The sequence below is a fragment of the Coregonus lavaretus genome (genome assembly GCF_964263955.1).
Source record: "Coregonus lavaretus genome assembly, chromosome: 33".
In the NCBI taxonomy this organism is placed as follows: Eukaryota; Metazoa; Chordata; class Actinopteri; order Salmoniformes; family Salmonidae; genus Coregonus; species Coregonus lavaretus.
The window spans coordinates 11,132,427-11,148,559 of record NC_140020.1 but is presented as its reverse complement, the minus strand read 5'-3'; the positions used below and the strand labels follow the sequence as shown (position 1 = coordinate 11,148,559).

At 43.3% G+C, this 16,133-nt stretch overlaps 1 protein-coding gene across 1 annotated transcript in view; it reads left to right on the top strand.

The window, feature by feature from the left end:
* The first annotated feature begins 7,773 nt into the window (after nt 1–7,773).
* The window catches only part of LOC311108655 (ephrin type-A receptor 7-like), an 87,740-nt gene continuing 79,380 nt past the window's right edge, over nt 7,774–16,133 (top strand). Inside the window, exons 1-3 of the mRNA XM_084151348.1 lie at nt 7,774–7,952; nt 9,690–9,754; nt 10,728–11,397. Of these exons, the coding sequence (XP_084007474.1) occupies nt 7,859–7,952; nt 9,690–9,754; nt 10,728–11,397 (829 nt within the window). The 5' untranslated portion in view covers nt 7,774–7,858. The remainder of the gene's footprint in view (nt 7,953–9,689; nt 9,755–10,727; nt 11,398–16,133) is intronic.

Below are 16,133 nucleotides of genomic sequence, written 5' to 3'. Positions count from 1 at the left end.
AAATGGTCAATCAGGGCCCGCTCGTTCCACCCGGACCCTGCTGCCAGCGTCCGGAACTCCAGCGCGTAGTCCTGTGCGGTCCTCGTCCCCTGCCTCAGATGGACCAGTCGTTCGACCCTCAGGCGGGTGATCGAAAACAGCCCGAAAGTGGCGAGCAAACTCCCCGTAGTCCTCCAACCTCCCTCGTTCCACACCGCGTTGGCCCACTCTCCCACAAAGGCAGAAAACGAGGACGGATACCTTCTCCCGCTCCAGTGGCGCCGGCCTGATGCTGGAGAAATACAACTCTAGTTGGAGCAGAAATCCCTTACATCGCGCTGCCGCCCCATCAAACGCCGGTGGCCGGGATATCTGGATCCCTCCAGGGGCTGTGGTGTAGGTGGCTGGATCCGGTTGACCAGCTGGTCTCGATAGATTGGGTCCTCTCCTCTCCAGGCGTTGTACTACCTGAAGAACCAGATCCATTGCTTCCCCCAAGCTGGCCAGCATCGAGGAATGCTCCTGGACCCTTGCCACAACTCCAGGCATGCGGTCTTCTCCTGACGACTCCATTCAGTGGGTGAGTGATTCTGTGATGAGGTGTGAATGAAGGAGTCAGGCGCAGGAGGAATAAAAAAAACTGAAGTCCAGAGTTTATTCCGTTTACATAAATAAAACGCACCCAGCATCCGCTTGTAACGCCAAGGTAGTGGGTTCGATCCCCGGGACCACCCATACACAAAAATGTATGCACGCATGACTGTAAGTCGCTTTGGATAAAAGCGTCTGCTAAATGGCATATTATTATTATATTATTATTATTATTTATTTATTATTATTATTATTAATACGAAACTATCACAAGGGAAATATTCCACCTTGGCAATAACAAATGGAAGAGTAGCTTAACCGAGCTACTCGCTCTCACAATGAAACAATCACTCACAAAGACAAGGGGAACACATACTAATTAGGGGAATGAGCACCAGGTGTGTGTGATTGACAAGACAAGACATGACAAGTGGAGTGATGAGAATGGGATCGGCAGTAGCTAGTAAGCCGGTGACGACGAACGCCGAAACCTGCCCGAACAAGGAGGGGAGGCAGCCTCGGCGGAAGTCGTGACAGAAATGATGCCCCGCTGAACATAATGTTTTCTTTAAATATTTTCTTAATTATTTTTCAAATCAACGATTAAAGGCACAGTTTATTTTATTGAGATAGGTTATAACTATAAATAATACAACATGCTGTATAATGAAGGTAACTTTAAGACATTTTAATTCTCTAATAATGAAAGATACAGCATAATGCATTGGTGGAACGTGTATCACAGGTAAAGAGGATTAACAGTCATTTGCATAATAAATATGCCAAACAAAAAATGAGGTAAATAAACCTTGAATTGAGTCCTTGTCTCCTTCCATCCATTCATGATGTACATAGTTTATTAATCAATATTTGTGGGCTATAATTACAGCTGTTTTTACTTGGTAGAGGTACATTGAGATTAATTAGTGACCTCGAACACATGCTGCATATGTAAAGAGATAATGAGTTTCTCTTTTGTGCTTTAATTTATCAGTGATTTTCCAAGTCATCTGAGCGACGGGAAATTAACTTGACACTTTTTAATTGTGTTTTGTGTTATCTTGATGTAGAGCGCTACTTAGAACCCAAGGATGCAGTTAGTTCAATCTTTACGGTAGCAGTCTTTCATGCAGCAACACAACACAACATAATGAGTCAACTCATCTCCTCCTAATGCCCAGACTCCTATTTTAAGGTGGCCTTCTGAAGATGATGCACTCTACTCCAGTGTCTTTACTCACTGTCTCTACTCACTCTTCTCAGCAAATACATGGGAAATTACAACGAAGTGGTAACATGGTAAAAGTATGGTAACAAGTTATGACAACATTATTTGCCCAGATACCCCTTAATTTTAGTATATTTACGTTGTTATTTCAGGGTAATGCACCACATACTTGAATTAGAGTATATCCCTTTTTCTAATCCTCATGCTCAAACTCTTACTTCCTCCCAGAACCCATTGCCCTTTATGGTTGTGAGGTCTGGGGTCTGCTCACCAACCAAGAATTCACAAAATGGGACAAACACCAAATTGAGACTCTGCATGCAGAATTCTGCAAAAATATCCTCTGTGTACAATGAAAAACCCCAAATAATGCAGAGCAGAATTAGGCCAATACCCGCTAATTATCAAAATCCAGAAAAGAGCCGTTAAATTCTATAACCACTTAAAAGGAAGCGATTCCAAAAACTTCCAGAACAAAGCCATTACCTACAGAGAGATGAACTTGGAGAAGAGTCCCCTAAGTAAGCTGGTCCTGGGGCTCTGTTCACAAACACAAACAGACCCCGCAGAGCCCCAGGACAACAACACAATTAGACCCAACCAAATCATGAGAAAACAAAAAGATAATTACTTGACCAAAAAAACAGAGCAAACTAGAATGCTATTTGGCCCTAAACAGAGAGTACACAGTGGCAGAATACCTGACCATTGTGACTGACCCAAACTTAAGGAAAGCTTTGACTATGTACAGACTCAGTGAGCATAGTCTTGCTATTGAGAAAGGCTGGCCGTAGGCAGACCTGGCTCTCAAGAGAAGACAGGCTATGTGCACACTACCCACAAAATGAGGTGGAAACTGAGCTGCACTTCCTAACCTGCCAAATGTATGACCATATTAGAGACACATATTTCCCTCAGATTACAGAGATCCACAAAGAATTCGAAAACAAACCCAATTTTGATAAATTCCCTTATCTACTGGGTGAAACACCACAGTGTGCCATCACAGCAGCAAGATTTGTGACCTGTTGCCACAAGAAAAGTGAAAAACAAACACCATTGTAAATACCCCTATATTTATGTTGATTTATTTTCCCATTTGTACATTGTTACAACACTGTATATAGACATATAGTGCCTTGCAAAAGTATTCATCCACCTTGGCATTTTTCCTATTTTGTTGCATTACAACCTGTAATTTAAATGGATTTTTATTTGGATTTCATGAAATGGACATACACAAAATAGTCCAAATTGGTGAAGTGAAATGAAAAAAATAACTTGTTTCAAAAAATTATAAAAAAAGAAATAACAGAAAAGTGGTGCGTGCATATGTATTCACCCCCTTTGCTATGAAGCCCCTAAATAAGATCTGGTGCAACCAATTACCTTCAGAAGTCACATAATCAGTTAAATAAAGTCCACCTGTGTGGAATCTAAGTGTCACATGATCTGTCACATGATCTCAGTATATATACACCTGTTCTGAAAGGCCCCAGAGTCTGCAACACCACTAAGCAAGGGGCACCACCAAGCAAGCGGCACCATGAAGACCATGGAGCTCTCCAAACAGGTCAGGGACAAAGTTGTGGAGAACTACAGATCAGGGTTGGGTTCTAAAAAAATACCAGAAACGTTGAACATCCCACGGAGCACCATTAAATCCATTATTAAAAAATGGAAAGAATATGGCACCACAACAAACCTGCCAAAGAGAGGGCCGCCCACCAAAACTCACGGACCAGGCAAGGAGGGCATTAATCAGAGAGGCAACAAAGAGACCAAAAATAAACCTGAAGGAGCTGCAAAGCTCTACAGCGGAGATGGGAGTATCTGTCCATAGGACCACTTTCAGCCATACACTCCACAGAGCTGGGCTTTACGGAAGAGTGGCCAGAAAAAAGCCATTGCTTAAAGAAAAAAATAAGCAAACTTGTTTGTTGTTCGCCAAAAGGCATGTGGGAGACTCTCCAAACATATGGAAGAAGGTACTCTGGTCAGATGAGACTAAAATTGAGCTTTTTGGCCATCAAGGAACACGCTATGTCTGGCGCAAACCCAACACCTCTCATCACCCCGAGAACACCATCCCCACAGTGAAGCGTGGTGGTGGCAGCATCATGCTGTGGGGATATTTTTGATCGGCAGGGACTGGGGAACTGGTCAGAATTGAAGGAATGATGGATGGCGCTAAATACAGGGAAATTCTTGAGGGAAACCTGTTTCAGTCTTCCAGAGATTTGAGACTGGGACTGAGGTTCACCTTCCAGCAGGACAATAACCCTGAACATACTGCTAAAGCAATATTCGAGTGGTTTAGATCACTGTAGAGCCCAAAGTTCAGCTCAACCAATCTCAGAGAGCTCCTTTGTCCCACCCCCCATACACGCAGAGACCGGCTCAATCAGTACCTCCAGTGATGCTATCTCTTTCATAGTTACCCAATGCTTAGGTGTACCTCCACTGTACTCATATCCTTCCATATCCTTGTCTGTACATAATGCCCTGAATCTATTCTACAATGCCCGGAAATCTGCCCCTTTTATTCTCTGTACCCAACACACTAGAAGACCAATTCTTAAAGCCTTTAGCCGTATCCTAATTATATTCCTCCTCTGTTCCTCTGGTGATGTAGAGGTTAACCCAGGCCCTGTAGCCCCCAGTATCACTCCTACCCCCCAGGCGATATCATTTGTTGACTTCTGTAACCGTAAAAGCCTTGGTTTCTTGCATGTTGACATCACAAGCCTCCTCCCCAAGTTTGAGTTATTCACTGCGTTAGCACACTCTGCCAACCCTGATGTTCTAGCAGTGTCTGAATCTTGGCTTAGGAAGGCCACCAAAAATTCAGAAATGTCCATCCCGAACTACAACATTTTCCATCTAGATAGAACTGCCAAAGGGGGCGGAGTTGCAATCTACTGTAGCTCTATCATACTATCCAGGTCTGTGCCCAAACAGTTTGAACTTCTACTTGTAAAAATCTGCCTTTCCAGAAATAAGTCTCTCACTGTTGCCGCTTGCTACAGACCCCCCTCAGCCCCCAGTTGTGCCCTGGACACCATATGTGAATTGCTTGCCCCCCATCTATCCTCTGAGTTCGTACTGATTGGTGACCTAAACTGGGATATGCTTAACACCCCGGCCGTCCTACAATCTAAACTAGATGCCCTCAATCTCAGACAACTTTTCAAGGAACCTACCAGGTACAACCCATAATCCGTAAACATGGGCACCCTCATAGATATCATCCTGACTAATTTACCCTCTAAATACACCTCCGCTGTCTTCAACCAGGATCTCAGCGATCACTGTCTCATTGCCTGCGTCCGTAATGGGTCCACGGTCAAACGACCACCCCTCATCACTGTCAAATGCTCCCTAAAACACTTCAGCGAGCAAGCCTTTCTAATTGACCTGGCCCAGGTATCCTGGATGGATATTGACCTCATTCCGTCAGTAGAGGATGCCTGGATGTTCTTCAAAAGTGCTTTCCTCTCCATCTTAAATAAGCATGCCCCATTCAAAAAATGCAGAACTAAGAACAGATATAGCCCCTGGTTCACCCCAGACTTGACTGCCCTTGACCAGCACAAAAACATCCTGTGGCATACTGCATTAGCATCGAACAGCCCCCGCGATATGCAACTTTTCAGGGAAGTCAGGAACCAATATACACAATCAGTTAGGAAAGCAAAGGCTAGCTTTTTCAAACAGAAATGTGCATCCTGTAGCACTAACTCCAAAAAGTTTTGGGACACTGTAAAGTCCATGGAGAATAAGAGCACCTCCTCCCAGCTACCCACTGCACTGAGACTAGGAAACACTGTCACCACCGATAAATCTACAATAATCGAGAATTTCAATAAGCATTTTGCTACAGCTGGCCATACTTTCCACCTGGCTACCCCTACCCCGGCCACCAGCTCTGCACCCTCCGCTACAACTTGCCCATGCCCCACCCGCTTCTCCTTCACCCAAATTCAGATAGCTGATGTCCTGAAAGAGCTGCTAAATCTGGACCCCTACAAATCAGCTGGGCTAGACAATCTGGACCCTTTCTTTCTAAAATTAGCCGCCGAAATTGTCGCAACCCCTATTACTAGCCTGTTCAACCTCTCTTTCGTATCGTCTGAGATCCCCAGAGATTGGAAAGCTGCCGCGGTCATCCCCCTCTTCAAAGGGGGTGACACTCTAGATCCAAACTGTTACAGACCTATGTCCATCCTGCCCTGCCTTTCGAAAGTATTTGAAAGCCAAGTCAACAAACAGATCACCGACCATTTCGAATCCCACCGTACCTTCTCCGCTATGCAATCTGGTTTCCGAGCTGGTCATGAGTGCACCTCAGCCACGCTCAAGGTCCTAAACGATATAATAACCGCGATCGATAAAAGACAGTACTGTGCAGCTGTCTTCATCGACCTGGCCAAGGCTTTTGACTCTGTCAATCACTGCATTCTTATTGGCAGACTAAATAGCCTTGGTTTCTCAAATGACTGCCTCGCCAGGTTCACCAACTACTTCTCAGATAGAGTTCAATGTGTCAAATCGGGCCGACTCTATTCTCTGTGTATATCAATGATGTCACTCTTGCTGCTGGTGACTCTCAGATCCACCTCTACGCAGACGACACCATTTTGTATACATCTGGCCCTTCATAGGACACTGTGTTAACAAACCTCCAAACGAGCTTCAATGCCATACAACACTCCTTCCGTGGCCTCCAACTGCTCTGAAACGCTAGTAAAACTAAATGCATTCTCTTCAATCGAATGCTGCTTGCACCCACCCGCCCGACTAGAATCACTACTCTCGGCGGGTCTGACTTAGAATATGTGGACAACTACAAATACCTAGGTGTCTGGTTAGACCGTAAACTCTCCTTCCAGACTCACATTAAGCATCTCCAATCCAAAGTTAAATCTAGAATCGGCTTCCTATTTCGCAACAAAGCCTCCTTCACTCATGCTGCTAAACACGCCCTCGTAAAACTGACTATCCTACCAATCCTTGACTTCGGCGATGTCATTTACAAAATAGCTTCCAACACTCTACTCAGCAAATTGGACGTAGTCTATCACAGTGCCATCCGTTTTGTCACCAAAGCCCCATATACCACCCACCATTGTGACCTGTACGCTCTCGTTGGCTGGCCCTCACTACATATTCGTCGCCAAACACACTGGCTCCAGGTCATCTATAAATCACTTCTAGGCAAATCCCCGCCTTATCTTAGATCATTGGTCACCATAGCAACACCCACCCGTAGTATGCGTTCCAGCAGGTATATATCACTGGTCATTCCCAACACCTCCTTTGGCCGCCATTCCTTCCAGTAGGAAAAATGCCAAGGGGGGTGAATACTTTCGCAAGCCACTGTAATATGACATTTGAAATGTCTTTATTCTTTTGGAACTTCTGAGTGTATTGTTTATTGTTAATATTTATTGTTTATTTCACTTTTGTTTACTATCTACTTCACTTGCATTGGTAATGTTAACATACGTTTCCCATGCCAATAAAGCCCTTAATTTGAAATTGAAATTGAATTGAGAGGAGAGAGAGAGAGAGAGAGAGAGAGAGAGAGAGAGAGAGAGAGAGAGAGAGAGAGAGAGAGATGGCTTTCAAATAGGCCCATTTATGTTTTTTGGTTAAGCTATGTTAATGTATGCTGATATCTATTTGTTTTGTCTTGTATGGAAGGAAAGCTTCTTACCATCATCTTACCCAAAGCAAAGAGGTCCATCTTGGCCAAAGAAGACTAGACTGTAACATTGACTAAAATCATAATTCATTATTTCTAAGAACAGCCTCTGCAACGAATTTATTTGTCACATTGCTTGCACAGGATCCTTTCTACGAGTCGTGAGTGGATAAATCCTCTCTCAGTCTAGTTGAGTGACATCAGTTGTGTTACAGTCCACGCCCAGCAGCTGCCGATGCTATTTGAGTGAGACACGGCAGTTTCTTGTACATAGAGCTGGTTTAGCGTCGTCAATGGGAAGTGCACGCCAACGTGGAAAAGCGAATACTGTCTAGCTAACTTCCATTTACAACATGGGTTCTACGTCGATTCCGTGTTTGTGGATTACATTTAGCCTTCATCTATGTTGTTTTATGAACACTGGAAAAGCACAGAATGCGAAAGAAGGTATGTAATAAAGTTTGATAACCTCTCATCATCGCCTGATCCAGGCTACATCCCGAAAACTGATCCGCAATCGCGCGAAGTGACATCCAGAGAAATAGCAGGCAGTAGACTATCCTGCGATTCTGTTGTTTGCGCACGAATGATCATTCCTGTATTTGTAAAATATTTAAAAAATACAATATGTCATGACATTAGTTCAATTACATTACATTATTGTTAGTCAGTGGATAGAAGTCTGTGCCCATTCACACATCTTTTGTGTGACGAACAACCCGTAGTAGGCTATTTTAGTAGGCTTTTACGCATGGCATCAAATCCAAAATAAGGCTCCATACCGACGATGGTAAAGTTTTAGTTTTCAAGGCTAAGATAGTCTACATTTAGACTGTCATTCCACTCAGTCTCATATCATGACTTGTAATAAACTTCCAAGATCGATGAATAAGCTATTACTATCCCATTCACCATAAGTATGGTCCACATTAACCCCCCTTGTCATTACAGGAGTTCATGTTTGAAAGACCTGAAATTAGTCTATAAAAACTGACATGCACAGAGCGAGAGCGCACAAGGAAAGTCTATATCACAGACACGGAGAGATAGAAAGATCACGGTATACTGTTTATAGAAATAAACTAAAGGTTCATATTGCTAAAGAAATGGGCTTATTAATAAACAAATACAATTGGAAGGAGAGAAATAAGATTTATGTCTCGCCAAGTTGCTGACCTTCACTTTTTAGGTGATTCTTGTATTCGTAAACACACTGTATTGATTCTGAAATACAAACTATTTTCATGTCCGTCTGAAGTTTGACACAGGCTGTGCAAATTGTTTAAAGCATATGGGTCTATAATATATGGTCGTATGTCAGATCAATAGATTGAACTGATATTTAGCCTATAATAACCCTGTTATTAAACACACTCTCTCACGGCCCTGCGTTCTAGGAGAGAAATCGGCAGTACGCTCCGAGGCTCTATTCGGGTGAATGATTCAGCCATGAATACCACTTCTACCCGCTAATAATAATAATATATATATATATATATATATATATATATATATATATATATATATATATATATATATATATTAGATAAGTGACACTTTTACACCAAATTCATGTCGCCGTTGGTAGACTACAGCCGAACAGTTTTTGGATTATATTTCTGTTGTTAGTGCGCTTGTCGCCCATGGCACAGCAAGGACTCGTGCATTGCTTTTTAATGTCCTAGATTTACGTATAGAGGCAGGTGTTCTTGTCTGACCCTATTGCACCAGCATGTGTGCCTCCATACTGAAAAGACACACACAGATAGGTTTGAATAATTTTGCCATTTAACTTCATGTTTATGTGGGTTGTAGGCTTCATGAAACCCAAAGTTGTCACAAAAAACACTTACTTTTTAGCTTAATGGAAGGGTAGCCTATATGGAATGGTCGCCTATATGAAGTGTTTATCCAGTAGTCTTCCATATAAAAGCAGTTCTCACTCAGTGCCATTGAGGTAAAAGGTGTTGCCATGAAATCAATGCCCTTCTGAACAGCCTGTAATTGTTAATTTTAATAGCTGGCTGCAGAAAATGGGTCATGTGTCTAGTCATCTAGCCCTCACACGCTGTATCAGGCTGTAGACTCTCGTAGCTTATTCATTTAATAATATTTATGGCGAACTGACTGTGGCACATGCAGAGATTTAATCACCTGCTCTACCCTTTTATTTCCTGCCGCTAGTGATTCTGTTGGATTCCAAGGCACAGCAGACAGAGCTGGAGTGGATATCTTCTCCTCCTGGTGGGGTAAGTGGGACACCTCTGAGGACATATACTACTCCAATTAACACTGTTATTTTCAGCGTTACCATGCTCTACCTTAATGGAGGTCTAACAAGGAAAATCTAGATTTAAATGTGAAATTTCAACACGGTCCAGTATTATTATGTCTGTCTGGCTGTCATTACCATGGATATGTGCCTCTGGGTCATTATCAGCTGAACTATCCAGAGGCAAGCTTTTTAAAATGGTCACAGTGTTGGACCGAGTTCGAGAAAGGCCATTTGGGTGGGATGTTTGTTTATGTTAATTGATGTTAATTGTAGCAGTCCTGAAAATCTATAGGAGGGGTGGCATTTAAGTTAAGAGATATTGATTTTGATTTTGATGTAGCCTAGGCCTCAAGTCACCTTTCCATAATAGCCTGTCCGTAAAGGTTTAAAAATCTTAATCTTAAATAAAAACGTAAAAAATACAATCTAGCAATGTGATTGGAAAGTCATGTTTGGAAGTAATCCTAATTGATCCATCATTTGTTTTTATGCTTATCAGGTTTACTTATATGCCCTGTTAGTTTCTGTTAGTATTATCTAACTTTAGACCTATCTCTGTTTTCTAATCTTTCTTTGGGCCTGATTTCAGAATAACAGTGCAGAAGTTTATGGATTTTGTTTAATAGTTGCATACTCATTTCCAAATAGTGTAAAAGCAAAATGGATGACACATTTTTTGAAAGTGCTCCAATAATGGAGGTCTATTCATACCCTATGTTTTTGTGATTTTTTTCTGCTAAACCACCATTATACAGTGTTATTACTAGTTTTTACACCTTTTACACGCCTTTATTAATATATTAAAACACTGTATTGAATCAACACTACAGTAGGACAGAAAACCAGCCAGTATTTACATTGTTGTGTTTTGATTTCATTGCAAAAGAATGTTGCTGTTGAGAACCAATCCATTTAAATGTACCAAACTTGTGCTCTGTTCTTTTCAGTGGGAAGAGATCAGCGGGTTGGATGAAAACTACACCCCTATTCGCACATACCAGGTTTGTCAGGTCATGGAACCCAATCAAAATAACTGGCTTCGGACTAGCTGGATAGAGAAGGGCGATGCCCAGAGGATTTTTGTGGAACTGAAGTTCACGTTGAGGGATTGTAACAGTCTACCCGGTGTGGTGGGCACGTGCAAGGAGACATTCAACTTGTATTACCAGGAAACCGATTCGGAGGTCGGCAGGAATATACGAGAGAACCAGTACGTGAAAATTGACACAATCGCAGCAGATGAGAGCTTTACCCAGGGGGACCTGGGAGAGAGGAAGATGAAGCTGAATACAGAAGTGCGCATCATTGGGCCGCTGTCCAGACGAGGGTTTTACCTGGCCTTCCAGGATGTAGGGGCATGCATCGCTCTGGTCTCTGTCAAAGTTTATTACAAGAAGTGCTGGTCCATCATTGAGAACCTGGCCACTTTCCCAGACACTGTTACGGGATCCGAATTCTCCTCTCTGGTTGAGGTCGAGGGCATGTGTGTCAGTGACGCCGAGGAGGAGGCCGATAATTCTCCCAAGATGCACTGCAGCGCAGAGGGGGAATGGCTGGTGCCTATAGGGAAATGTATATGCAAAGCTGGATTTCATCAGAAGGGCGATGCATGTGAACGTGAGTGCAGTTATATTCATCTTGCTCTATCCTCTCTATACACCGTTTTAATTAGCGGCATAACTTTTTCCATCCTCTGCTACACTCCAATTTTCAGTATTGAAAAATATTACTCAGCCCCAAACATTGTTTTAATTAGGGGAAATAGGAAACTTATTGGTAAGCAGAAAATGTGCCTCATTCAAATGTAAATGTTTAGAATAGTTTTCCCCTTTGATTCATCGTTTTGCACAGGATCACGCATGCCTAAACAACAGAAAGAATCTGTTGAGTATTTACGTTTTTAATTATACAAAGCAGGCAAAGGACAATTTGGGCCACGTTGAATAGTTGTGGTGGCAAAAAAAATTAAAGCAGCTGATTTGAGGGCAATATTAATGATGGATAAAGTATGGAGGCCTGGAAATCCTCTGTGTAATAATTGGAATCCATGTTAATTGTTTGATTAGCAGGCTCTTAATTTATAGCCATGGTTCTGTTGACACTGGGATTAAATGATAACTTGCACTTCAGTTTAGCTCAGTGCTCCTCGGTAAGAGCACTTCCCTCTCTGGCTGGCTGCTGGCCAAGGCAATCACTTGCAGAATACACAGGTCTGGAGGATGTCCAACCAATCTTTCAGTATCCCTCTGCCCCTTCCAAACAACCCTGACAGAGAGAAAACAAATAGCCGCCATACTGTGGCATTTAGGCCCCAAGATATTTATGAAGGGCCCTAACAGGAAACACAGTTACAGTCGCTGCGGATATGTATTTTGTGTTGTTTGGTCCTAGCACCATGCCTCGGCAGTTAGCATTAAAATGCTTTATGTCACTCTAATTACCTGACTTGTATGATACAAATCACTGTGGATTAAAGGGGAACTACTTAAATCACAGAGCTTAAGTGCTCTGTCTTGTCAGCCAAGCTTTTTTTTCTTCCACGGAATGGGCAGTGTCCATCTAAGCAGCTTATGAGGGATACTGACCAGTAATAATTAAAGGGAATGTGTCTCAGGACAAACTAGAAGTCCAGGCAGGCTGGCCACTTTCAGGCCAATACTACAACACATAGTTCTCCACCAGAGAATTAGGCCTATACCCTCTACCCTGTGAAGTGTACTTAGGCGATAATATCAAAAACAAACAAAAATTGCCTCGAGTTATGTTGCCCTAAAATGTGGTTAGAGGTTAGAGCTCGTTCAACACCCAGGGAGTTCTTTTTTTTTGCGGTCGTTTATGTTATTTTGGAGCAAACAATGCAGCATATATTACATAAAAGCTTTGTCTAAAAGGACCAGCTGAAGCCTGCTCTTCTGCTTGTAAAGCATTGTGCACAAGGCATGTTAGAACTGAACTGTTGCCCATTCCAGGCAATTAACTGATCCAACTACTGTACCAGCTAAAACTGTCCTTAGTGAGGTGGAAAACATACCCACCTGTGTATGAGTGATTAAAATCCTGTCTCAACGTGGTAACTTTATAAGAGATTTATTTCCATTGGGGCCATGGCTGGCCATTGTATTAAGGGGTAGTTAATCTAAATAAAATGAACATCTTACTGCAGAATCAGCAGCTTCTCGCAGAGATCTGGTGATATTAAGTCGCCCATTTAGTGGTTTCCCCTAGAGCAAATCAAAGGGGAAAATCCAACAGTTTTCCATCGGTTGAACACCACTTCAATGGGGCCTAGAATGGAAGAGGGTTTTGTCCTTTGTAACTGCCCCATAGCTACAGTACAGCTACAATACTTGTGTTGGAGTTTGCACAGTCTTCACCTAGGCCTCTATTTTAGCATCCTGCTTGGGATACAGTGACTTTCTATATAGAAAATAGATACACATTCCACTCGCTGTCCTATTTTCAATATCTGCAGTATCCCCCAATTGTAAAATGTCCATCTGTGAAATATCGAGCAGAAGGCTGCAGGAGGAGCAAGTGAGTTGAGCTGTCAGTCATGTCATTCGAGGACTAGGAGCCCCACCCCCTCTGTGGATGCAGAGGCCTCCTCCAAAACGTGTTGTGATCCACTCATTCATCACCGTCACTGGAGAGGGACTGCATGTCTTTCACTCCTCTCCCTCCCTGTCTCTGTCTCTCTTTAACTATTTGTGTGGCATCTGCAGCACTATAAATGCCTGTGTTTCTCTCTCTCCCAGTATTAGGAGAATCAGTGGAATGGGTGTTGAAAAGGGCACATTTTAAGTGTCCTGCAACATGGGCAGAGTTTATTTGCATGGAAGTGTGTGGTGTTAAAATAGTGGCCATTCAGAAATGGAGCCACTGAGTCGTTCTGAGAAATAGAGAGCCCTTGTGGACAGACATTGGTCTCTTTGTTTTGCCAGGAATGTATGTTGTCCAATTTTAACACCACAGTATTCTACCCTAAAGCAACCAACTCCTGAGAACTGATTAACTATTCACCTGTTCAACTCTTTCTCCAGTAAACAGATAAAAACACAACCTTATCCCAGCGCTATCGCTACATGCTAACAAGATAATTAATGAGAGTATACAGCATCCTGGAGACACTGACACCATCCATCTTGGAGTGTCAGGAACTCAGACAGGAGTTAGTCTACGGCTGATTGATGGGCCGAGACCCCTGAGGGAAGGACCTAGCTGTGCTGCGGTTGACCACACAAGCCAAGATGTGTCTGTGTGGAGGGGAGAGGGGCGCTCAGCAGCTCCAGGCCCAGGCAAATAGCTTTTCAAATGAAGCCAGGAGTCAGGGGGTCCTCATGCATCTTGACACTCCTCCTGATTGATAAGGTGTGATTTTAATAATGCTCCAAATGGCCATCCTTTGCAACCGCTCTTGAGCTTAATTATTCAAATGGCAGTGCACATGGAATCCCCAGGAGACACAACTGGATTGAAATCACTCAAAATGTAAATAGTGTGGTGATGGATGGTGGATAGTCTTGTCACTGCCAGTGTCGGCTAGCTTCCTGTGAATAGCCGCATTCTCCACAGCTTTAGGGTTGTTCCTGTTTTTTTTTGTTGACCTGGTAGGTAGCACAGTGATAAACTGTGGGGCCATTGTATCTGTTGCTTTGAAACACAAACATGGTTGACAGCTAGCATCAAGTCTCAAAATTGATTCGTTTTTATGGGGTGGGGGGGGGGGGGGGGGGGGGGGGGGGGCTTATACAAACGTGTTCACCAAGCCTTAGATATTACTAATATTTGATATGGAGATTACAATGTTTATTTTGTTAGAAGCTGGAGAGACACATATCGACAGAAACAAACACCCTCACACACTTACACACCCCATATGTATAGTCACTGCGTAATAGAGTATGTGCCTGTTTTGTACAAGGAGAACAAGTCACTGGGAAATAAATGGTAGGCTTTTATGCTACAGAGCACTTCTAAGCACATTTTTAAGTCCCCTCTCTGCCTGCTTGGGGTGTAAGTGGGAAAAAAGTGTGAGCTTATGTAATAAGTTATTGATTTCCCTCTTAAAGGAAGATTGAAGTGCAGAGCCACCGGTCTACAAAGCTCCCAGAGGAGAGAGCCTCACTAACAACAGAGAGAGCCCTCCCTGCCTCCCTCCCTCCCTCCTTCCCTCCCTCCCTCCCTCCCTCCCTCCCTCCCTCCCTCCCTCCCTCCCTCCCTGCCTCCCTCCCTCCCTCCCTCCTTCCCTGCCTCCCTCCCTCCCGCCCTCGCTCTCTGCCTTTCTCCCTGATGCACGGCTAGGTGCTAAGACCCTGGGCTGAGTCACTTCCCCCACATGCCACAGGGACACTAAACGGCAAGACGTTGTCATCTGACATAGTGTTTGCCTGTCCGATCGCATCCCTCCCAACAGTCGGTGGCCGAGCAATTACAAAAAAGACATCTGTGCCACAGTTTAGATAGCCAAAGAGAAGTAAAGGCCGCAATCTCAAGAGGTATGGAACCGGGGATCGATGGAAGTGTCTGAACCTGCTAGTGCAAGTGGAGATGAGGGCTGCTGAGGCATGGGGAGGGGGCTATTGTTGTGTGGGGAGAGGGTGCCAGAGAGGTGACTCTTCTGATGAACAAGCGTCAACTGCTGCGATCATCCATCTTCCGTCTTGGCAGTGTCCTGTCATCCAGGGCGCTCACGTTACTAAGCACAAAAGGCAGGCATCCATTGTCCAGCCCGGTCTTGTTTGCAGCCATGTGTAAATGAAGTTAATATTCACTGACCTAAAGCATAGCTAATGAGAGACCCCAGTGTCACCTTGGAAATAATGCCATCTGACACAAAATAGCAAAGGTCTTTCTTTTAGGGTCAACAATGTCTACCCACATATCTCCTCTTATTGTCCTCTGTTTGCATCAAAATAGAGAATGTTTACTAGGATTCTGTCTATTCATGAAATTCAACTTGGGTCTCTAATTTGGCCTGACAGTTCTGATTTAGTGACAGATCTATAGATGAATAATGTGTCAGTTAGTTAGCCTCCATTTCAAACTAACATGACTCAAAGTGTGCTTAATAGAGGACCATTATGTGTGGTTTTGCCCAATTTGATTAACAGGTATTCTGCTAAGGGGTTAAATAAATGTAATCTAATGGTGTCTTCTGGGCAAGTTGGTGTGTCCCCACAAGCGTTAAGTGGATTATACTTTACTGTCCTCTGATTTATATTTATATATACATGAGTTAGTTCCAGCAGCTTATCAAGCGAGGTGTAAGAAAAACCTATTACCAATGACCAGGCAGCGAGCAGCAATGTTTTGTCTGTTTTAGGGAGACTTATATCGGAAATATCTAGATATAA